This window comes from Moschus berezovskii, chromosome 2, assembly GCF_049115385.1.
Source record: "Moschus berezovskii isolate FMDL1 chromosome 2, NW_MosBer_1.0, whole genome shotgun sequence".
In the NCBI taxonomy this organism is placed as follows: Eukaryota; Metazoa; Chordata; class Mammalia; order Artiodactyla; family Moschidae; genus Moschus; species Moschus berezovskii.
Genome location: NC_142461.1, coordinates 25,071,758 through 25,096,913, shown reverse-complemented (window position 1 = coordinate 25,096,913; position 25,156 = coordinate 25,071,758). Strand labels below are relative to the sequence as shown.

General features: G+C 37.9%; 1 protein-coding gene across 1 annotated transcript in view; it reads left to right on the top strand.

Moving 5' to 3' along the window:
• The window catches only part of ACSL3 (acyl-CoA synthetase long chain family member 3), a 73,706-nt gene extending 49,079 nt beyond the window's left edge, over nucleotides 1-24,627 (top strand). Inside the window, exons 3-15 of the mRNA XM_055397471.2 lie at nucleotides 667-844; nucleotides 2,030-2,139; nucleotides 3,182-3,320; nucleotides 6,162-6,312; nucleotides 7,476-7,599; nucleotides 8,053-8,124; nucleotides 9,957-10,096; nucleotides 11,930-12,102; nucleotides 13,692-13,766; nucleotides 14,802-14,993; nucleotides 16,762-16,876; nucleotides 18,252-18,409; nucleotides 22,564-24,627. Coding sequence (XP_055253446.1) covers nucleotides 667-844; nucleotides 2,030-2,139; nucleotides 3,182-3,320; nucleotides 6,162-6,312; nucleotides 7,476-7,599; nucleotides 8,053-8,124; nucleotides 9,957-10,096; nucleotides 11,930-12,102; nucleotides 13,692-13,766; nucleotides 14,802-14,993; nucleotides 16,762-16,876; nucleotides 18,252-18,409; nucleotides 22,564-22,721 — 1,785 coding nt within the window. The 3' untranslated portion in view covers nucleotides 22,722-24,627. The remainder of the gene's footprint in view (nucleotides 1-666; nucleotides 845-2,029; nucleotides 2,140-3,181; nucleotides 3,321-6,161; nucleotides 6,313-7,475; nucleotides 7,600-8,052; nucleotides 8,125-9,956; nucleotides 10,097-11,929; nucleotides 12,103-13,691; nucleotides 13,767-14,801; nucleotides 14,994-16,761; nucleotides 16,877-18,251; nucleotides 18,410-22,563) is intronic.
• Nucleotides 24,628-25,156: the final 529 nt, after the last annotated feature.

The following is a 25,156-nucleotide window of genomic DNA, read 5'->3' as shown; positions in this document are numbered from 1 at the left end:
GTGTTTGGGAACTGTCCATATATTTTTGTAGCAAGAGTAGCTTTCTGTCTAATCTGTGTAAAATTAGGGATTTATGGTTTGATCTAAGTTGGAGAAAATTCCTAAAGACACTTGAGAGGGGATTGCTACTAAGGTAAGACTTGATTCACCTGCACAAATGAAATGTTGAAAGCCCTGCCGAGCCAGTGAGTATTCTACAGAGGGACTTTGGTGACTAGTATAGATACACCCCACCTGGCTATACCAATGGAGACTTGTCTATCAATACTTTGTGTATCCAGTATTAGTTACAGCAGTTCAAATTGAATGGCCGTAAACATTTCTGTTAGCTTGGGTCTGATTCACAATATGTGAATCATATTGTACTATCTGATATTGAAATCCAATAATTCTTAAGTAGTAGAATTTATTTTTAAAAGAAAAACAATTGCCCAAATGATAAAAACTTAGCAGAAGATTTGAGTTGTCATAGAAGATACCACAAAGTAGCTAATTTTCAAAATAGAGTTTTCCCTTGAAACTTGCTTTCTAGCTTTTTGTTAAAACATAATCGTTTATATACAAACATAATTTTCTGTTGAAATTTGGAACACATCCTGGCATCCTTCTGGAGATTAATATTTTGATGATTGAAAGCTCTTTGTGTTTTTTTGTTTGTTTTATCAGGTTATTCTTGGAAGCTATAATTGGCTTTCCTACGAAGATGTCTTTGTGAGAGCCTTTAATTTTGGAAATGGCTTACAGATGCTGGGTCAGAAGCCCAAGACCAACATCGCCATCTTCTGTGAAACCAGGGCTGAGTGGATGGTCGCTGCACAGGCCTGCTTCATGTATAATTTTCAGCGTACGTGGGCTTCCTTACCTTCTCGAAGCATGGACCTAGTGTTGTGGGAGAGATGATGCTTACTATTTATGATAAGTATTTCCTCCCGAGATAAAATTCTGATGTTAATTTTCACCTTTGTTACAACTTAAGACATACTGGTCTGTTTTGGAAAAGGAACCAGTTGTGGAATTAGTTACCCATGTAGTCAGAGGACTTGAACATCTTCTGAGGGGATTTCTGGGTCTGGGGAACTAAATCTACACCTGTGGGTCATTGTCCTTTAAAGTTAGTGTCGTCTTGTTAGGCCATTTCTACAGTTGACAGCTGGCCTCTAAAGCACTTCCAATACTCAAACCTAGCTGCTAGTTAAACGATAGAGAATTTTTATGTTGTGTAACTATAACACGACTTGTGGAAGTTGTGATGCCTGTGAGGTATTCTGAGAAGTTTCGTTCAGAGGTTATGGTGTCAATTGTGGTATTAAACGTGGACATTGTTTTATACTTGAGATGAAATGGAAAAGATAATTTTTATCATCAAATTTCTTGTTGTGAATGCCTCTACTGTATTTTGTTTTTAAACTGGCATACCTTTTTGTTTTCACAGGTTTGGGTTTACAATGTGTTTCTTTTAAGAAGCTTTAGTTATCTCTTAAAGTGATTTTATTTAACTTTTTTGAGTTAGGTGGAAAGCATATAAAAGTCCTCCTCCTCATTATTATTTAATTTTGACATTCTAAGACTGTTTTTCTTAAAATTTTTCTACTTTAGAATAAGTAGTATTACCACTCATTAGTGCTATTTTTTAAAGAAATAATATCTTAAATATGACATTCAGTGTGTTATTTTATTGGTATATTTTTTATATTTTAGTATCAAATAGTTAACATCTATGCCTTTGACATTTTGGAAGTCAAATATAATTCCTTTCAACATCACAGTTTCAGAGTAGCATCTGTAGGTGAAAGAAAGCAAAAACATTTTAAAATGTTGAAATTTTGTGGGGGAATTACAGAAGAGTGAGTAGGCGTCACGTTAATATATTAAAATAATTTAGAATAACACAGCACAGTTAGGTCACAAACTATGGACCTAACACTTTAGGGTTCAGATGCTCCGTCAGTGGTCAGGGGCCTTATTTACCTGCGCCTCGTACTTGTGTGAAACGACCAAGCGTTTGACTTGCCCTTTCTCTTCCCTGCAGTCGTTACGCTGTATGCTACTCTGGGGGGCCCAGCGATTGTTCATGGACTAAATGAGACCGAGGTGGCCAGCATCATTACTAGTAAAGAACTCTTGCAGACAAAGTTGAAGGTGAGCACTAGTTTTCTAATAACTGTCCCATCCTTTAGAATTTTCAGTGTCATGAGTTCATTATTGAACTTAGTTCTTTTATGATCTTTAAAATCTTTAATATCTCTATAAATGTTGGAGAATATCATAATTTAGTCTCCTTTAGAAAAGAAAAAGATTTCATATATATTTGTGTTTAAGTTGCACATAGAGCTCCAAATTAATTGTTAATATGTCCGTATGGAAGGTGAAGGGGTTACAGCGTTTCTACCTTGTGCTCATCTATTTTTAAGTCTGTTTTCAATAAATTTTTAATTTTAAGGGTTATTTTAAACTATAATTCACTTCTGAAGCATTAAGTACAAGTTTCAGGACTTTTTAAAGGGAAGTTAATGACTTTATGAAACTATGGGAGAAAGGAATTTTAGTCTCTGAACTCTCTATGAAAACAATAATATCTGACCTTTTTTATTTTTTTAAAACAAGCTTATGAGAGCATTCCCCTCCTCTCTCCCTGTATCTTTATTTCTTCTTAAAGCATGGGGAACATTTGGCTACCCTGTAGTTCAGGCAGTATGTGTTTATATGCCCATTTTTGCAAGGAATTAACTTTATTGATTAAAATTATACCAAAGAACAGGTATACACAGTAAATCTAATGTTATAAAACAGTAACATATATTTCAAACCAATAGTTGTCCATCTGAAAAAAGGGGTACTCATGCCAGTACACTCCACCCTTGCTTTTTTGGGGCAAGAGATTAACAATTTGAAACATGGTAAACTACTTTTCTTGCGCCCTGGATTATTTGCCAAGCTTCTTAATATAGAGTAATGAAGAATATGCTTCCCAGGTGGCGATGCGGGTTCAATCCCTGAATTGGGAAGATCCCCAGGAATAAGAAATGACAAGCTACTCTAGTATTCTTGCTAGGGTAATCCCATGGACAGAGGAGCCTGGTGGGCTGTAGTCCATGGGGTTGCAGAGTCGGACACAACTGAGCATGCACACATGTTTACTCATGTTCAGAGAAAAATGCAGTGAATCCTTGTGTTTTTCCAGGACATCGTTTCTCTGGTCCCTCGCCTGCGGCACATCATCACTGTAGATGGAAAGCCGCCGACCTGGTCTGAGTTCCCCAAGGGCGTCATCGTGCACACCATGGCGGCCGTGCAGGCTCTGGGGGCCAAGGCCAGCACGGGTATGTGGCGGCTGCTTGCTTCCTTGTGTATCTTCTGCAGTGACTGTGTTCTCTAGACGTGATCCAGGTGTCTGATTCTAACGTTAGATCAAGTGATAAACTGGTTTTCTAGATCATCACTTTGGGAAGAAAGGTCACCCTAAGTATACCATCATCTACCCTTTAAAAAAAAATTAAGGAAAAATGCAAACATTAATTTATGAATGTTCTAAAAGTAGTATTTATTTGAAATTAATTTTAAATACTTTTTTACATGATACAGTTTTCCTGTCTCCTTTTTAAATGGTTTAAAGTTAGTTTTAGAAATAATGTCATTAAACTTGTAGGATTTCACAAAAGCTGTTAGAATGGTGGGACTATACTACATTCAGCTTGGAAACAGGGTTATGCTGAGGTTAATTTTGTACATGTTGAATTTAGGTGCACGTTCAGTTCAGTTCAGTCGCTCAGTCGTGTCTGACTCTTTGCGACCCCATGAATCATAGCACGCCAGGCCTCCCTGTCCATCACCAACTCTCGGAGTTCACTCAAACTCATGTACATTGAGTCGGTGATGCCATCCGGCCATCTCATTCTCTGTCGTCCCCTTCTCCTCCCGCCCCCAACCTTTCCTAGCATCAGAGTCTTTTCCAGTGAGTCAACTCGTCGCATGAGGTGGCCAAAGTATTGCAGTTTCAGCCCCAGCATCAGTCCTTCCAATGAACACCCAGGATTGATCTCCTTTAGAATGGACTGGTTGGATCTCCTTGCAGTATAAGGGACTCTCAAGAGTCTTCTCCAGCACCACAGTTCAGAAGCATCAATTCTTCGGCGATCAGCTTTCTTCACAGTCCAACTCCACATCCATACATGACCACTGGAAAAACCATAGCCTTGACCAGGCAGACCTTGGTTGGCAAAGTAATGTCTCTGCTTTTTAATAAGCTGTCTAGGTTGGTCATAACTTTCCTTCCAAGGAGTAAGCATCTTTAAGCTCTGATCTTCAGTTCAGTTCAGTCACTCAGTCGTGACCGACTCTTTGCGACCCCATGAATCACAGCACACCAGGGCTCCCTGTCCATCACCAACTCCCGGAGTTCACTCAAACTCATGTCCATCGAGTCGGTGATGCCATCCAGCCATTTCATTCTCTGTCGTCCCCTTCTCCTCCTGCCCCCAATCCTCCCAGCATCAGTCTTTTCCAGTGAGTCAACTCGTCGCATGAGGTGGCCAAAGTATTGGAGTTTCAGCTTTAGCATCAGTCCTTCCAATGAACACCCAGGACTGGTCTCCTTTTGGAAGGACTGGTTGGATCTCCTTGCAGTCCAAGAGACTCTCAAGAGTCTTCTCCAACACCACAGTTCAAAAGCATCAATTCTTCGGCGATCAGCTTTCTTCACAGTCCAACTCTCACATCCATACATGACCACGGGAAAAACCATAGCCTTGACTAGACGGACCTTGGTTGGCAAAGTAATGTCTCTGCTTTTTAATATGCTGTCTAGGTTGGTCATAACTTTCCTTCCAAGGAGTAAGCGTCTTTTAATTTCATGGCTGCAATCAGCATCTGCAGTGATTTTGGAGCCCAGAAAAATAAAGTCTGACACTGTTTCCACTGTTTCCCCATCTATTTCCCATGAAGTGATGGGACCAGATGCCATGATCTGCACGTGGGACATTCACGTACAGCTTTGTAGTGGTCAGTGACGTGTACAAGTCTAGTATGCTGGAGTTAAGTTTTGAGTTAAAAGATTTAGAAGCTGAGAACAGGTTTTAATTAAAGCCAAGGGAGTAGGTGACACCCATAGAGAAAGGTACCTTCAAAGGCCACCACGAATTGGCAGGCGAAGAAGGAAGAAGATGGGTTGTGTGTGGTTCATGGGGGCTGAGTGGAAGGAGCCTCTCAGAAGGTGGGAGTCTTTTGTAGGACCAGGTACACTGGAGGAGCCCAGTGACACAGGGACTGCAAAAGCACCATTGGACTTCTTAGCCAGAGTCGCTTCAGAGAGCAGTTTCTAGAAAGTGGTGGCAGTGGAGAAGGTACCATGGGACAAAGGAGTGAATGGCAGGTTAGGAAGCAAGAACTTGAGTAATAACAGTTGTCAAGAAATATATCTTGACAGGTACTAGAGCAAGGGTGCACTTGGGAACAAGTTTAAAATGTTTTCCCCATTTACTGAAGAAGACCATGATTAGGGTAGTTCCAAGATTAATTCAGGCAGAGGAGTGGTGCTGTCCATGACCTACTTCTCTTTGTCTTTCTACTGTGTCACCTGTCTTGGATGTTGGCTGCTGTTCCTGGGCTTGTGCCAAAGCGGGGAGAATTCTGAGTGTAGCCATGTTAGCTTCACACTGTGAAGTAGAGAACAGTTTTAGCAAATGCCTAGGTACCCTAGTCTAACCACCCTTATTTCTTAGGCAAGTAACTGGCATAGCCTTTTGTCTCTCTGCCTCTGTTGTTTCCTTTTTAAGTTAGGTAGCCACACAGTGGCTAACATGATCCTTGTTGCAAACAAACCCCTGTTCAAAATGGTGTTGCTTTCCACGCAGTGTGAAATCCAGAGTTGTGGGCCTGACCTTGGAGACTCTGCACGATGGGGTCCTGGCAGTTACTTCACCTTCGTTTCCTGACACTTTTCCTACCATTTTCTCACTTGTTCTTGCTTTATTTTTCTTCATAGCTCTTATAAATTATAGATTTGTGTGCATCTGTCCAAGTAGACTATGTCTCATGTGCAGGGACTTGATCTATTTTATCGACGTTTGTGAAGTATAATTAATAGTTGTTGAGTTAACAAATGATTATGAAAAAATTGGTGATATAGCTAAATTTCTCAGGAGTATGTGTCTTCTCTAATACAGAAAACAAACCCCTTAGCAAACCAGCGCCCTCAGATATTGCAGTAATCATGTACACAAGTGGATCCACAGGAATTCCAAAGGGGGTCATGATCTCTCATAGTAACATTATTGCTGGTATAACTGGGATGGCGGAAAGGATTCCAGAACTCGGGTATGTTATTATTTACATTAATTATTTACATTAATGTCATTTCTTAGTATATGATCAAACTAGTCCTTCAGAGTCTGTTTACAGTTAGGCATTTCTTCAAAAAAGACATTAAAATTACAAAATAATTATAGTTGTGGGGTTTAAGAGGTATCATTGTTAATATTTACTTTTTACTTTAAAAGTGCAAACTTGACCTGATTTAAATGTCTTAAATATTTTAATCAGTTTGTATTGTTGCCGTCATAGTCATTTTTATACCTCAATATTATAATTCAAGTGAACAAATAATATATCCGCTAGGTATTTATTGAGCTTCTGTATTCAGTCTCTGATTTTTCCTTTTAAGACACAGTCGAGCAGTAGCAAGGGGAAAGTGGGTCTCCTGGAATGGGAAAGAGATCAGTAAGGAAGTCAGATGGGAGGGAGTTTTAGGGAAGTGAGGATAACATTCCCAGAGATGGAATCAGTATTGTGATGACTGATCTTGTACAGTGGTTGGATATTTTTGTTGCCTTTAAGTGTAGCAATTATAAATGCATACATGTTACTGTGGAATTGAATTTGGGGATGCAGATAGAAATCTCTTATGTATGCATAACTTTCAGGAAAAAAATTAAGAGCAACTAGTTCCTTCTAGGAAGTTGCCCTTCGTATTTTGAGAGTGGGAGCAGTTCTTGAAATAATATGCACATGTATACATGTACATTTCATTATATACTGTATAATTTAACTTTTGGAACAAGGATCTCTTCTTGAGATCCCTGGCAGGCAGTTGTGGATTCTCTTTGAACTGCCCTTTTTGATCTCCCATTAGTTGTCAAACCCCTCCTGGGGGGATTTCTTCTGTGCCTCAGAATCCCTCATGTTTTTACCCACTCTGAGTCCTGATCTCTTCTGCTCTAGAGCTTTGCTTGTGCAGCGCTCAGTTAGGGAGCACCTTCCAGGAGGACTGGAAACGGAGCCACTTCCCTGTGTGTCTGCCTCCTCAGCTTCAGATGGAGCTGTATTGCAGTTCTTTTCCCCTGACACCCCCAGGGTCTGTCGTACACACACATGGAGCCCAGAGGGTCCTTCCATTGCCTTTTAAAGCTTGCTTCCACTGGAGTCACTTTTCACAGAAGCAGCCCCTGAATATTGGTTCTTGCATCTTCCTTTTCTTCTAGGGAGAAAGATGTTTACATTGGATATTTGCCTCTGGCCCACGTCTTAGAATTAAGTGCTGAGCTTGTCTGCCTCTCCCACGGATGCCGCATCGGCTACTCTTCACCACAGACTTTATCAGATCAGGTAAAGGAATTTCTGTGATTTGAGATACTAAGAAACCATAATTATCTTTTAACACAATTTTCATCAAGTATGACAGTATACTATAAGGATAACAGTTAATCATTTCAAAAGAATTTGCCTTTTAAGGTCTATTTAGAATATAAGTGGATTAAAATGGGCTTCCTTTGTGGCTCAGCTGGTAAAGAATCCGCCTGCGATGCGGGAGACCTGGGTTCGATCCCTGGATTAGGAAGATTCCTTGGAGAAGGAAAAGGCTACCCACTCCACTATTCTGTCCTGGAGAATTCCATGGACTGTATAGTCCATGGGGTTGCAAAGAGTCAGACCCGACTGAGTGACTTTCACTTAATGTCACAGATTAAAATTACAGAATTTTGTAATATGTTTTTTAAGCGTTCAGTTGAATTTTTAAAATAATGATCACTTTATGTAAACCTATTTTTCTCTCTCTAGTCTTCAAAAATAAAAAAAGGAAGCAAAGGAGATACATCCATGTTGAAACCAACACTGATGGCAGCTGTCCCGGTAAGAATTGACCATTAATCAATATTGAGTGCTAAAAAAAGAAAGCATCTCCAGAATATAACTGCTAGTGGAAAAGACATTGTTGACAAGGTAGTTTATGTAGGATTTACTCCTTATTTGTTACCTGTATTACCTTGAGCTCTGAAGTATTTATTCGGTCATGTTTTATCTTTTTCATCTTGCTTATTAAGCAGTCAAATTAGTAGTAGTTTCAGCTTCCATATGATATTATCAACTCCTTTCCCTAAAGAGCTTCTTGCTCAAATCAGTTTTGTGATATCTGTTTGCTGTTAGTAGAGACCTGAAGCCCAGCAGGAGATAGGAGGAAAGGCTGGAGATTATCTCCTCCTAAGCAAATCACACCTCCTGAGTCCCTTAGGGAGAGTCTGGCCTGGACACCAGAAAAAAGTGACAGAGAAGTTGGTGCCTACTTTGAATTGCCCAAGAAGCACTGTGATGGCTCAGATAGTAAAGAGTCTGCCTGCCAGGTGGGAGACCTGGATTCCATCCCTGGGTTGGGAAGATCCCCTGGAGAAGGAAATGGCAACCCGCTCCAGTATTCTTGCCTGGAAAATCCCATGGATAGAGGAGCCTGGTGGGCTGCAGTCCATGGGGTTGCAAAGAGTTGGGCATGACTGGATGACTGACACAGAAGCACTATGCATCTTAGTTTAGTATCAGGCATAGGGAGGAACCTGGAAATAAGACCAACAGAAATGGGGTGGTAGTGATTTTGTGTGCCTCTAATATACATTTTACGAGACTTTCTGATTTTGTTTGAATTTTAACTGGATACCGAATGTTCCGGATGGCTCAGCGGGTAAAGAATCCGCCTGCCAGTGCAAGAGACTCTGGAGACACTGGTTTTATCCCTGGGTTAGAAAGATCCCCTGGAGAGGAAAATGGCAGCCCACTCCAGTATTCTTGCCTGGAGAATCCCATGGACAGAGGAGCCTGGCAGGCTGCAGTCCAAAGGGTTGCAGAGTCGGACACGACTGAACTACTGCGCACACCAAATGTTGACATTTGAGCATTATTTTGTAGTTTTTCCAAAGTCAAATATAAATGATCAGTAGTTTTGGAGTTTCAGTAGGTATGTAGTTTCCTTAATAATATCTTTCTTTAAATTTTGATTCATATAAATATTAAATATGGTATAAAATTGTGGAGAGAAGCTATTTCAAGTCAGTAAAGTGTATGTCATAGTAATAGCAGTAGCAAGCAAAATACAGTGCAGGCAAGGAAGTTTTTTCCTGGGTGCAGCATTAAAAATCAAAACAAGCAATCAAAATAACCCCATGGTTTTTGTGAGCAAAGAATGTAGTACTTCATATCTTCATAAGATAAAATTATGAGAATTTAAAAAGCCATTTCATATAGATGTTCATTTATTTAGTGAGTTTAGTTTTTAGCTCTATAACCTGGAGAAGGAAATGGCAACCCACTCCAGTATTCTTGCCTGGAGAGTCCCATGGACAGAGGAGCCTGGCAGGTTGCAGTCCATGAGGTTGCAAAGAGCTGGACACAGCTGAGCACACACACACACAAGTAAAATAAATAATCAAAGCAGTATAAAGAATCAGTGATGGCGTATTACTGCCCAAGGTTTTTAATATCTCCCCCTTCTTTACTACTGCTGAAAATCTATTAAAAATTACTTTTACAGAAATCTCATTTTTAAACAAAGTGTGGCTCTATTTTAAAAGTTTATTAGTGACAGAATGTCTCTTTTAAAATGTCTCTATTAATGGAAATAGTAATCTGATGTTAAGCTTTTAAATAAGGTAGCCGAGAGCATTATTGACTGTATTAAGTCATTTGTATATTTTTAGGAAATCATGGATCGAATCTACAAAAATGTCATGAATAAAGTTAATGAAATGAGCAGTTTTCAACGCAATCTGTTTATTCTGGCCTATAATTACAAAATGGAACAGATTTCAAAAGGGCACAGTACTCCGCTTTGTGATAGGTGCGTAAAGGCTCTCCCTCTCCTTCATAATTTGATCATTTGTTCACATTAATTATCTTAAGGGACTCTAAAAATTCCATCTCACATAAGAATATGAGCAGTTAAAGAAGCTTTCAATGTTATTTGAAAAAAATTATCACCAAAAACTTTATTGTACTAATAGTGTTTATATCTTTGGTGGTCACTTACATGATTTTAATTATGTTGAGAAGTAGTTTCTCTTTGCTTTTAAATTTATTTTGATATGAATATAAAATGAATATTAAGCGTTTTGTGACCTATTCCACCCCATGGTACTAATAGAGTAAGTATATTTAACTGTAAAGTAGTTGAGAAATTAGAAAATAACAGTATGACATTCAAATTACTTTTTATGGGGATATTAATATAGTTTTCAAATGTGTCACATTTAAAGCTTTATGATTTTTCCCTGTCTTTTACTTATCTCTCCAGTGAGATACATAACTGCTTTGTAAACCTATTTTGTATATATTTATATATGCATATATATGTTTATATATGATACTAAATGTATTTATACACACATATGTGTTCATATGTGCACATAAGTTTATATGCATACATATATGTATTTATACACACACATATATGTATTTACATACTTTCCTGTAGTTCAGACGGTAAAGAATCTTCCCGCAATGCAGGAGACCTGGGTTTGATCCCTGGGTCAGAAAGGAATTGCAGTCCACCTCAGTATTCTTGCCTGGAGAATCCCATGGACAGAGGAGCCTGGCGGGCCACAGTTCATGGGGTCACAGAGAATCAGACATGACTAAGTGACTAACATTACTATATATACACACATATATATTTATATATACACATATATATTAGATATATTTATATATACACTTATATTTTAATTGGTTGCCTTTTGGTCTTTGCCTTTTTCATAGTTATTGAAATACAGACAAAACCCTTCCCCTCTTTTCATCAAGGTAGTAAGCAGTCTTTTTATTTAGTGTATTTTCAGAAGCATTTCAATTAGATATTTGAGTTGTTTCCTTTTTAAATTTACCAGATACTTTGAATTAGTGAAATTCTAAAGAGCTAAATTGCTATTTACAGATATGTATACCTTTCTTATGAAATAAGCTAAAGCAAAAAAATAATTTGCTTTTAATAATAAACTTCACGAAGATACAATAAAGTTATTCAGCATTAATATGTATTATATAATGATGTAAAACTAATTACTCTGGCCATAAGTAAAGGATTTCTGTTACTATACAAAATTAAACCTGGCAATTTTGAATTCTAATATTTCTTACAGTTCTTAAGAGGAAATCACATTTTCTTGGTCAAATAAACTTGGTTGGGTAGACATTTATATTTAAATGGTGGGTCAGGAGAATCTCGTAAATTGGCTTTGTGGCTTTGGATAAGTCACTTGATCTCAGCATCTCATAGGCATACCTCATTGTGTTGCACTTTGCTTTATTGTATTTCACAGGTAACTGTGATTTTCTTTTTAAACAAATGGAAGGTTTGTGGTGACCCTCTCATCAGATGGTTAGCATTTGCTAGGAATAAAGTATTTGTTAATTAAGGTATGCATTGCTGTTTACACATAATGCTGTTGCATTCTTAATAAACCATAGTATAGTATAAACATAGTTTTTATATGTACCAAGATAACAAAAATTGAAGTAACTTGCTTTATTGTGATAGTCTCTCTATTGCTATGATCTGGAACCGAACCCTAAATTATCTTTGAGGTGTTCCTATATATCAAAATTGGGAGATTAGTCTAATGATTTGGAAAATCCCGTTCAGCTTTAAAATTCTGTGATTGGATTTTTTTTTTTTTAGCTTTATTTTCCGGAAAGTTCGAGGCTTGCTAGGTGGAAATGTTCGACTTCTGTTGTGTGGAGGTGCTCCACTTTCTGCAACCACACAGCGATTCATGAACATCTGTTTTTGCTGTCCTGTTGGTCAGGGTTATGGACTCACTGAATCTTGTGGGGCTGGAACGATTACAGAAGGTTAGTGTTGTCCGCATAGTGGTGTCTAACAACAGAGGCTGGGGTACAACTCTGGGCCCTTTTGGTATGGGTTGTTTTTTGCAAATATATAGAAAATCAGTTGAAATATTTTTGTAAATCCCAAGTACTGTGATTGTTGAAATCAGTTTTCAGAGTGTATTAGATATATCTAAACGTCACTAGTTCATCTAGAGGAGTTTTTCATGTTAAACTATGATAGGTAGTATTAAAAACTATTTAGCATTCTAGAAAAGAAGTTTTAGTAACAAGCATTAGCTGTATTGTATACATATATGATCTTATATCAGTTATTAAATTTCTTTTTATGTAGAAAAATTAGCGTGTTTAGTTGTTTAGGTTTATTAAGGGTCAAATTCAGAAATGTTTATTGAGGTGAGTGGTCTGTGTTAAAATAAGTTCAGTGAGAAACTAGAGAATCTAATTTCGGTCTGGAGAATCTAATTCCCAGAGTTTATCATGGTGACGAGTTTAGGTGACTGGTCCATTACCCAAGTGGTTCCCAGGTGACTCTCTAGTGCCCATGTGCCCTTATATAGAGGAAAGTTACTTTGTTCTCCAGTTCAAGAAAAAACTATGCTTCTCTTTTGTTTTCTCTAGATATTGGTAGACACTAAGCCTTTCTTTGCCCTAAGTGATATTGTGTACCATTCTTATGCCAGGTTTATCCTGCACTACTTCCATATTTTCCAGTTTTCCGTTGTGCTTTCTATTGTTTTCATATTTTTGGAAGCTGCTTGTAAGTCTTGTTTTGCAGAAAATACACAAGCATTCTTAAAAACATGCATGTTCAGTTCCCAAGGAGCCTTAATTTCTTTGATTTTTAAGGTTTCCATTGTTTGTACGATTAAGCAGTGATGGTTTATGTTGTAAATAAATCTGTAAAGTATCATATATCAACCTTTTATTTCTGATGTTTGAATGATTCTTGAAAAGGAAATCTAATACAGTAGTAATTCATAATAGTGGTGAATTCTTGCTCCAGATCTTTGAAAGTGAACAGCCTGAACCTCCAGCCTGGCTTCTGAACTCTTACTGTATGAGTTTAAATAGTGTATGGTAGCATAAGCTGATTTGAGGGGAGCTTCAGAGGTCTCACTTTGTAGACTGGAGAGGTTATTTGTCCTGCAAAGCTGTGTTAAGTTGAGTAAGAAAGTGGAATAGCTGTAAACCATTGTGCTCTTTCATCCTGAAAAACAGGGAAGGCAGAGTCATGAACCAAGCAACTACTTAGTGGGTGTAAGAAAATGTGATGGTATGGAATCTGGGAAAACTGGAGCAGGCCTGTCCTGTCTGTTAGGGGCTATAGTTGTTGCTGTGCTGGAAATGTGGACCCACGGTTCTTGGAGATTCTGTACTCTTCTGTAAAGTGTCTTGTTTATAACCACTTCAGATTAAAGAAACAAAACACCTCAGTGTGGGCTACACAGCCTGGTTCACCAGTGTGCTAATTCTGCTTGTAAAGGTTCTCTGGAGATACCTAAGCTTTGGGATAAATCTTTGTAATTAAAAAAAAAAAAAGCAATTTATTAACTACCATAATCAAATACTTTTTTTCATTTACGTCATAGTGTGGGACTACAATACTGGCAGAGTGGGAGCACCATTAGTTTGCTGTGAAATCAAATTAAAGAACTGGGAGGAAGGTAATAACCTGTTTTAACCACTGAGCATTAATTTATATAGTATTAGAATTGTACTTCATTTTCTTCCTTATTTTAGACTATAAAATCACCCATAAGTGCTTACTTTTGTCTTCTATAAATAGAAATATTTTTATCTAGAGCTATGAGTGAATTTATTTTGCTTGTTTCAGAGATGATTTTGAAGAATTGTTTTTTTGCTCGTTTTATTACATAAATACAAGTAAGAATTATGGGTAAAATTTGAAGATGTATTAAATGAATAATGCACATAAATTGCAAATGATCATATTTTATAGAAACAAAATCGCAAAATTCATTCTATGAAATGGAAGATTTTTACCTATTCTTTTCTTTTTTCTTTCTTTTCTCTGAGGGCTTCAACCCAAAATTATCAGAAGGAAATTTTTACTATAATTACATAAAAATCTCTTGCTCATTCCGTTGAAATACTAGTGATTTTAAAAATATTTGATCCTATTAACATGTGCATATTATTTCTGGTTTGTTTGGATGCACTTTTCTTTTATACAAAGAGATTCTAAGCCTTGGGTGTCACTTTTCAGCTGTCTTTTAGCAAAACTAGTGAAAATGTTTCATAAACTTGGAACCATACTGAAGTTATCTGTAAGAAAAATATATGCTAGTTTGACTTTATACTGAGATTGATTCTCAAAATGCACAATTTAACACTTTTTTCAGTTAATTAGTGTGATATTTAAGCATTTCTATAGAATCTTTAAAGGAACTGACCTGCATAGTACATATGTAACTGTTTTATACATTAGGTGTTGGGTTTTTGAGTTTATTTGTTTTCTCGGAATAGTAGTTTGAAAGCAGAAGTGCTTATGGTTAAGCAACTGAAAATTTGTAGCTAGATTTAATGATGAATTTTGTTCATAGTGTCTGCCTTACTTGGAGAAACCCTAATTGGATCAAAATCAGATGTCCCTATTTGGAAACTAGCAGTTTCAAATATTCACCTGATGCGTGAGGGAAAAAACTGTTCAATTAACTCTAAATTATTCTGTTTATTAGGTGGATACTTTAATACCGATAAACCACATCCCAGGGGTGAGATTCTTATTGGTGGCCAAAATGTGACAGTGGGGTACTACAAGAATGAAGCGAAAACAAAAGCTGATTTTTTTGAAGATGAAAATGGACAGAGGTGGCTCTGTACTGGAGACATTGGGGAATTTGACCCTGATGGTTGTTTGAAGATCATTGGTGAGCCAGCTGATACGGTTTTTCTTTAAGTAGATGTTCCTGTAGTGTCTTTTCAAAAAAGAGATTGTATATTTAGAGAAGTTGTTTAATAGTGTAAGAATTCATCTTTCTGTAATGTTGGTATGGTCTCTGTATCAGCCCTGGAATGTAAAAATGCACAAGAGCAACTGTATAGAATTTATAAGGCTTGACATGTTATGAGGCCTTAAGGTCTGTTCAGAAGTGGTATTTTTAATTACTATTAGATAACCCTTAAAGAGTCCAGTTTCTTAGTAGGCAGTATTCATTTTTGTGTGCTGTGCTTAGTCACTCAGTCATGTCCAACTCTTTGCTACCCCATGGGCTGTAACCTGCCAGGCTCTTCTGTCCATGGGGATTCTCCAGGCAAGAATACTGGAGTGGGTTGCCATGCCCTCCTCTGGGGGATCTTCTCAACTTAGGAATCGAACTGGGGTCTCCTGCATTGCAGGTGGATTCTTTACCAGCTGAGCTACCTGGGAAGCCATCATTTTTGTGTATGTATGGGATCACACAGAGTCGGACACGACTGAAGTGACTTAGCAGCAGCAGCAGCAGAGGTTATCAGGCAAGACTCTTGCCTGTCTGAAGCATTTCCTTCCCTTGCCATTGAGAGCTAAGGAATGCCTGGCAGCTCAGTACCAGGACTGACATGTGAAAAATACATTCTCCTCCTCCTCTTGGGTTCTTTGTCTCAGTTAATGGCACTTCTATCCCAGTCATGCCATCTCGACACTGGCAGGAGATGACAGCCTCTGCAGCCAGCTCCCCGTTGTTAATCCACATCCCGCTGCGTTACCTTACAAAGTACGCCTCGAGGTCGTTCTGTCCATCTCTCCCTGTCTCTGTGATCGTAGGTCAGGGCTGCACCTTTTGCCACCCTGTTGCAAGAAATTCCTTTCTGTTGCAGTGCCTACCTCTGCTCAGTGCACCCTCTCATGGCCACCACGTGATTACTAAACCCCTATCTCACTGACTGCTTTCCTGCTGGAAGCCTTTGGGTAGCTCCCAGAGGCTCAGTTGCGGCTGGCCCCGCTCACCCATCTGCCCCCATCTCCTTTGTGCTGCAGCATTGCAGACTGGCACAGCTCTGTTCTTTGCCAGTGCCATTCCATTTGGCTGCTGCTCAGTCTTCTCGGAAGACTCAGTTCAGGCCTCACTTGCAGGAATTCTTCGAAAATCAGCAAGTTGGAGAGTCTCAACAGTTAGCACTACCATGTTGTACTGAAGTAATATGGTTTTTCATCCTGCTTCTCTTTAGATAGAATGTGAGCTTTCACATGGCACTTGATTATATATTCTTGACCTTTCTGGTATTAAGGTGTCCTGGAGACATAATCTGTTGAGCAGAACATACCTGTAGCCCTTAAGAATGGGGTCCCTTAAGAAGCTAAGTTTTTAAAAGAAATGTATTCAGTGGTACAGAAATAAAGCCCTCATTTTATTATGTGTTTTAAATTTCAGCATAAGTCTTATAAGGAACTTGCTGCTGCTAAGTCGCTTCAGTCGTGTCCGACTCTGTGCGACCCCATAGACGGCAGCCCACCAGGCTCCGCCGTCCCTGGGATTCTCCAGGCAAGAACACTAGAGTGGGGTGCCATTTCCTTCTCCAGTGAGGAACTTAACTGATCACAGATTACTTAGGGGATGACCAGTATTTGTTGGGAATGGCCAATATTTGTATGTATTAATAAATGTGTGTTAATACTATCCTTCAATGTGCCCCGCTCCTGGCCCTGTTTTTGCACAGATCGTAAGAAGGACCTTGTAAAACTACAGGCAGGAGAATATGTTTCTCTTGGGAAGGTGGAGGCTGCTTTGAAGAATCTCCCACTAATAGACAACATTTGTGCATATGCAAACAGGTAAGAACATAGAATTTATGCTGCTTAAAACATTTGGTAATGCTGTCGGCCCTTCATTTCTCTGCTGGCCTTCTTTGTAAAATTATACCGAGACCACTTCCTTCTCATGTGTTTCCACTTCTCAGTACAGCCACTGGCTGATTCTTGCCTTGTGCTGCTCCTCTCCATGTCATCCTCTGTCTCATTTCTGTTTCACATCTCGGTGCAGAGTCCCATGTGATAGGAAGGTGAAGAAAATAGACCCTACTTCCTGCTGCTTTGGTTCTCCGAGCTACTTGTCCTTCTATACAAGGAGGCTTCCCGCAACCAGTCTAGAGGAGAGGGGAGTAAAGAAGGAAATTGGTGGGCCAACAGTTCTCTGCTAAGTTCTTACTACCCCGTCTCAATTTGAGCCTGCCTGGGGCCCCAAGAACCCCAAAGGAGGGCTTTCTTTCCCCCTTAAGCTCGGTTCAGTTGTGGCTTAACACATAGCATCTCTCACCCATGATGATTCAGAGGCAGCTGGGAAGGAGAGTTTAAAGTTAAAATCCCAGGAATGCACTCTTGGGAAATGTGTTGGAATTTCAGACTGACACACTGTTCACATTTTTCCATAACACTACTGTATGTGGCAATCATTCCCCAGTGGTAGTGATTGGATGTTTTGTGGCCAGCCTAGGAGACTTACTGCCGCAGTTAAAATAATACTTATTATGAAAAAATAAAATCTGATGTTAGAAGAACCAATCTAGAAATAGACTTTGAGGTACAGCCCACTTTAGAGATTTACCGTATCAATTTATAAATGATTCTGCCCTCTGTTAGTCATGAAGTGTTTTCTTTAGTGATGCTAAGAGTTCTGGATTTTCTGGTGAGATATTAACCAGAACTGTCTTTCTTCTGATGATGCTGTCATTTCTTCAGGTGACTGCATTCTTTGGGTGCTTAGAGTTCCTCTAGAATACAAATTCTCTTGATAACAAAAGAATAAGTATGTATAATCACATTAATTTGACTTGTTGCCAGATTTTTTTTTAGAAACAGCTTCTTCCATTAGCTTTTATTTTTGTTTAGTCTATTGATGTGAATTACTTTTTAAAGATAAATTTTCTAATTTCTTTTAAAAGCATGAATCGTAATAGTTATTATATACATAGTTGAAATTCATCATGAAATGTCAGATGAAGGTTTATTTAGCAATGAATTCTGCCGAAGCATCAGAACGTGCTATGAATCAGTAAAAGTGGCTGTTGGATGAAATAAATGTGGCAAATAGGCCTCATGTGTGTTCTTTAAAATGGTAGAGTTGGCTGCTAAATTTCAGTGTAATCAGTAACCACAGTTAACATAGTATGCTATTTAGTGCCCTAACTAAGTTATCCCTTATGTATTTCAGTTATCATTCTTATGTCATTGGATTTGTTGTGCCAAATCAAAAGGAACTAACAGAACTAGCACGAAAGAAGGGACTTAATGGGACTTGGGAGGAGCTGTGTAACAGCTGTGAAATGGAAAACGAGGTACTTAAAGTACTTTCGGAAGCTGCTATTTCAGGTGAGTGAGAGTGTTAACTGGGTCTGGGAACTGAGTTGGGAAGAGAATACTTAAACTTGTTTATTCTGTTTTTGTTATAAGGGCTTAGGTTACATTTCCTGCTCAGAAACCAATCATATTTTCCTCCCATTAGTCGGGAGAACATGCTTGTCACCCCCATTCAAGCTCCTCTGGGGACACATGAGGCCACCACGCCCACCACTGACGTACACGTATCAGAATGTTCTCTTCTCACAGCTTCTGTTTTCTGGGTTGGCCCTTTCTCCACTCTGCGCTGCTGTTTCCAAGGGCCTGCTGGGCTTCCCAGACACCCTAGCCCACAGTGAACCGTCCAAGACTCTGTACACTGTTACTGTGGTTGTAGTTGGCTGTCCTCACGTGTCCTCTACCCCTTGTGTGTGTGTGTGTGTGTGTGTGTGTGGAGTGGGCACAGAGAGTAGTTTGATATTCTTGGTTTAATAAAAACAGCTATACTATCTGAGTCATCAGCGTTAAGTAAAATATAACTGTGCATTTTTATTCTCCTTAGATATGTCATTCAGGATAATGAAATATGTAGATCTCATTTAATTAGATGAAGTTATTCTGACCCTTTATTTCAGCAGTAATTATGTTTTGTAGCATGTCAGCCTGAATATAGTTTCTAGCTTTTCTAGGTAACTCAAAATCCTTGCATTGATGCTGAATTGAGTTTAGGTTTCTAGTTAAAGTTAGAAACCTATATTGTTTCTCCATAAAGTGGAATACTGAAACAATTAAGCATAATTTAAAATTTATATACTTAATATATATTTTTTAAAAATAAATTTTATAAACAGACTTATATTTACATACCAAACAACCGTTTAGTATACACTAGTTTTTAGTATGTTGGCGGAATTGTACACATTGCCATATCAGTTTCAGATTGTCATCACCTCAAAAGAGAAATATTGTGTCCATCAGCAGGCACTCCTCCTCATACCTCAGACCTCTCAGTCCTGGGGAGCCACTGATCTTTCTGTTTCTGTAGATTTGCCTGTTCTAGAGATTTTGCATAAGTCGAACCATGTTGTATATGGGTTTTTGTGACTGGTTTCTTTCACTTAGCATGTAATGTTCATCTCTGTATTTTTGTCGTAGCGTGTATCAACACTTCATTTTCTTTTATTGGCCAGAGTTTTGGAACTTCAACTTTAGCATAGTCTTTCCTATGAATACTCAGGGTTGATTTCCTTTAGGATTGACTGGTGTGATCTCCTTGCTGCCCAAGGGACTCTCAAGTTTCTCTGGCACCACAATTTGAAGGCATCACTTCTTTGTCATTCCCCCCTTATGGTCTGTCTCTCACATCTGTACATGACTACTGGTAAAACCACATTTTTGACTACATACGGACCTTTGTCAGCAAAGTGTTGTCTCTGCTTTTTAATATACTGTCTGGGTCTGTCATAGCTTTCCATCCAAAGGGTAAGCGTCTTTTAATTTCATGGCTGCAGTCACCATCTGCAGTGATTTTGGAGCCCAAGAAAATAAAATCTGTCACTATGTGGGTCTTTATATATTCTAGATGCAGATTCGTTATCAGATATGTGATTTGTAAGTATTTTCTCCCATTGTTTGGGTTGTGTTTTTACTTTCTTGATGATATCCTTTGAAGTACAACAATTTAATTTTTATAAGGAACAGTTTCCTTTTTTTCCTTTGGTTGCTTGTGCTTCACATTTGAGAAGCTGTTGCCTAATCTAAGTTACAAATAAATGTTTTCTTTATTTTCTTCCAAGAGTTTTGTAGTTTTTGTCCTTATATTTGGGTCCTAATCCATTTTGAGTTAATCCATTTTTATATATGATGTGAAGAAGGGATCCAACTTCATTTTTAAGCCAAGTCTATATTTGATTTACACCAGAGAAACAGAATCAGTAGGTTAAATATATTTAACTATAGAAACTTTTAAGGTAGGGAATTGGTTTACCCTTTCACTGGCGGCTGGTTGGACAGAACTGGCAATCTATAGGACAGACTGTTGTAAAAGTGGACTGGAACTCTTAGGCAGGGGTCAAAGTCCCTGTCCATAGGCAGAATTGCTTCTTTTTTGAGGGGGGGGGGGCGCCTCAGCTCAGCTCTCAAGGTCTTTGAACTGACTTAGCCGTATCTATAAAACCACTTTCAAATTGAATAACTGGGAACTCCAGCCTAGTCCAGATGATGCATAAAACCACCACCGTCCTATTGTCAGCTTGGCACCCACATACATTTCCTTAAACCATAGTTTAAGTTCCAAGTAAAGACAGTAACAAAGTCAGACTGTCACCTAACATTAAACAGTTACCTTGTGTACAACTGAAAATACATGAACCTTTTCTCCAGAAGTGTTTGTACACCCAAGTGATTTTTTAATTCTGCTACTTTGATATCTTGTAACTTAAATACTATGATATAAAGTTAACTTATTAATATATTATGACAAGAGAATGGGGGAAGAAAACAAAAGTATTTGCTTACCATATATACAAACATATTCACAACAAAATAAGGAAGAAATATTCATAGTTTTTATTAGAGTCCCCATTTCCCCAACTGGTCATGTGATTGTAGCTGGGTTCATTTTTCTAAAAGCTGGTGCAGATGATATCGCTGTTGCTAGCATCATTTTGAGTCTGATCACGTAGTGCAGTGCTGAGTGTTTATAGCTGAGCGTGGGCTGCCAGGGCTTGCATGCGAGTCTCTGCACATCTCAAAACAGTGCTGTCAGACTCATGACCCTTAATGCTTGGTCCCTACTGTACTGCTTTTTCTCATGGTGGCTTTTCCAGTTAGAAGCCACTCCTGAAATACTTGTAATCTTTGAAGAATAAAACTTTGTTATGTGAGTTAATATATCATTTTTGTTCCCAAGGCACTTATATCTTGAATTCAGTTCTTTTAAAATATATGTATTATTATGGCTGTTTACCCTTTTCCCAATAGTATACCAGTTGAGAGCAGAAACTATTCATTTTTGTATTTTAAAACAGTGTTTACTAAAGCATTTTACACAATAACTTTTGCTGGTAAATATTTGTGAAACAAGTGCTGGAAAAGTAAATCAGCCTTAATAAGGAAATGTGCTTCTTCAGATCTCATCCCCTCCATCCTTCCCCTCTTGAGGCTCTCCTTGGTGTCGAGCAGTGTGTGAGAAACACAGTAGGGAGCACACATTCTTCCTCAGAGCTCATGGCGACTGTCCTGGCTCAGTCACTAGATTTCTGTTTTAACTGTATTATTTCTTAGTTTTTAAAAAGTGATTGTTAGAAAATTATTTATTTTTGGCTGTGCTGGGTCTTTGTTGCTGCAGGGACTTTTTCTCTAGTTGCAGAGAGCTGGGGCTGCTCTCGTTCCAGCACGTGAGCTTCTCATCACGCAGGTTTCTCTTTGCCGTGGCTTCTCTTGTGGAGCACGGGCTCTAGGGTGCTCAGGTTTCAGTAGTTGCAGCTCCCAAGCTCTAGAGCGCTGGCCCAACAGTTGAGGCACATGGGCTTAGTTGCTCCGAGACATGTGGGATCTTCCCAGATCAGAAATTGAACCTGTGTCTCCTGCATTGGCAGGAGGATTCTTTACCACTGAGCCACCAGGGAAGCCCTCTACAGTGATTTTTTAAAAATAAATTCAAAGAAAACAAATAGGTATAAGATCAAAAGGGACACTTCCTTTTTTTAAATCCTGGATACTAACCCCTCGAGACATATGGTTTATTTTGTCTGTATCCTCATCCTACATATCTAGTTGCATGTAAGTTTATGTAGTGTTCAAACAGAAAGCAAAATTATTTTTTTAAACCTAACAATATATTGCAAGTATCTTTATATACCCATACCAGATAGATCTAACTTATTTTTAATGAATGAATTGTGTACATTTTATGCCTATATCATAATTTACCCAACTCATTCTGTTGATGGACATGTAGATTTTCTAAACAGTTTTTTGCTATTATAATTCTTATATATATCTATATTTTACTTCTGGTATTTCTAAGGGATAAATTGCTTAGAAGTCAGATTTATTCGCTGTAGGGTCTACATTTTGATGAGTGCGTGTAGACTAAGGAAGTTAAAACTTTTGCTAAGAATTTTAATTGTGTATTTTTCATGACTTTGTGTTTACTTTTTAATTTCTTTTTTCCACCATCTCAGCAAGTCTGGAAAAGTTTGAAATTCCGGTAAAAATCCGTTTGAGCCCTGAACCGTGGACCCCTGAAACTGGTCTGGTGACAGATGCCTTCAAGCTGAAACGCAAAGAACTGAAAACACATTACCAGGCGGACATTGAGCGAATGTACGGAAGAAAATAGTTATTCTCTTTCAGCATCAGTTTGCTGCAGGGAGCTCAGATCAAATAGGAAAATACTTGAAATGCATGTCTCAAACTGTGAGGCAGAGTCCATTCCTCATATTAAACCTAAACTGTTATTTCTCATGGCATCACCGTTTTTAACTGGCAGGATTAGTAAAATATTAAGACAGCAAACTTGTGTCTGTCTCTTCTTTCTTCCCCTCCTCCAGTTTACTTTACCATCAGCATGAGGACTTTTATGAATCATATTGGGGAACAGTGATTTTAAATCCTCAAGTTTTTAAACATGATTTATATGTTCTGTATAATGTTCAGTTTGTAACTTTTTAAAGTTTGGATGTATAGAGGACTAAATAGGAAATATAAGAATTGGTTATTTGGGGGGCTTTTTTACTTAACGATATTTAAAATGCAAGGGTATGGATGTGAAATTATGTAAATTTCATTCAGATGCTTATGAATCAAATCATTGTTGAACTAAAGATTTGTTGCTGTGTAATTATTGTCTTGTATGCATTTGAGAGAAATAAATATACCCATACTTATGTTTTAAGAAATTGAGACCTTGTGAATATATGCCTCACAGTGTCTTCTTTATATATTTATTTTTTCTTAAGGAAAAAAATGAAGTTGGGTTGGTGCTGCATGAAACAAAATAGCAATAGAGGGTTATGGTTTCATAGTAAAGAAGAAAACACAGCAAGGGTATCACCAGTGGATCATTAATTTCTAGTAGCTGACCATCAAAATATCTAGTCTTTTAGTTAGCTATGGAAACTAGGAAAATATATAAATGTTTAGAAGTGGGAACAATTCTAAAAGGTAAGGTAGAATTTAAAAACAATAAATAAAAGGATGGAATGTTATTTGTTATTTTCACTGACCATATATATATATACACACACATTGAATTGTCCTTGATTATGCCATATTAATGATGGAAAGCTATTTCTCATTTTACCTTTAGTCGAGCTGTGTAGTGAAACATCTCATATTAAAATAAGGATTATTTTCTTGGATAGTTTGCACTGGGTGTATGTGTGTCAGGCACTAGAAAGTGTCTTGGTGGCTTATTAAAAATGCACCTTATTTTTTCTACCATAACCTTTCTACACTAGAAAATGAAATAATTTAGAATGCTTCTAATAGTATCATTCTTACTATGATACGTGAGAATTTCACTTTATAATGAGGTGAGTTAATTTGCAGATTTTTCATGTCATTGTGGAAATTGTTTATGATTCTGAAAACATTGTATTATGGTATGTCTTTTCATATGTATTGCTTGCCTATTATTAAGAGTAATATTGTACCAATTAAGATGTGTTCAGATTAGGATGTAAAAAAGTCATAGGTACCATGTTTTTCATGTCATATTAGGTATCTTTTTGAGTCTCAGTTACTTTAGGCACCAAAAGGCAAAACGAAAGTACATATGTGTGGAGAGATGGGAACATAGATCTGTGTATGGTTTGAGAGAGTTGCGGACCTGCACCCTGTGGTTTCTGGTCATTTCAAGAACACATCATATTTGGAGATACTGTAATACAATATTTTTTGTTTTAAACTTTTCTTGTATTCTTGTATATATTTGTATTATGTTTTGAATGCTTTTCTTGTCATAAACTGCCAAGAAGAAGTAAAAATAGGAAAAATTAAATGGAGTCTCTCTAAAATGTTGTGATCCAAAAATTAAAGTCACCTTGGGTGGAGAGAATTTGTTTCTGATGCTTTATCTTTAGAATAATTATTTGCTTTCAAATGATGTTTGGAAAGTAGAAAAAACGGTTCAGTGTTTCAAAGGAGAGATGTCAATATAACTGTGACTTGAAATAGTGGCAGATGAATATGTAGCTTATCACTGATTCAGAATAAAAGTTATTTTTCAGAAACATCTAATAATGCTGGCTTAATTTATACACAATCCTATTTTTCTCACTTTTTATGGTTCCTGTAATTCCTAAAGTATCAGATACCAGGTGTCAGGTGACATGGCAGAAATGAGATTAAGTTGCATTCCCTTTCCAATTACTTTAATACAAACCATCTGTAGTGACTTGGAAACTGTTATGTTTTAATATTATCCTCAAGAATAAAAAGTTGGTTGATTTGGAAAAAAAAAAAAAAGAGGGGGGCTACCCAACAACTAGAATATAAGGAAAATAAATACTGGTTTGACCAGAAGAACTTGAAACTTACAGTAATCATCTAACAGTCTATTTTCAGATATGTGTTATCAATTCTAAACAGTGTTTTCTGAGAACTGTTGTTTTCTAGAAGTAAGCTATATAGAGAATTGTTGACTCTCTCCTGTAACAGTCTTACTCGTGTCTGACCCTGCAATCCCGTGGACTGTAGCCCACCAGGCTCCTCTGTCTGTGGGATTTTTCAGGCAAGAATACTGCGTAGGTGGCCATTTCCTCCTCCAGGGAA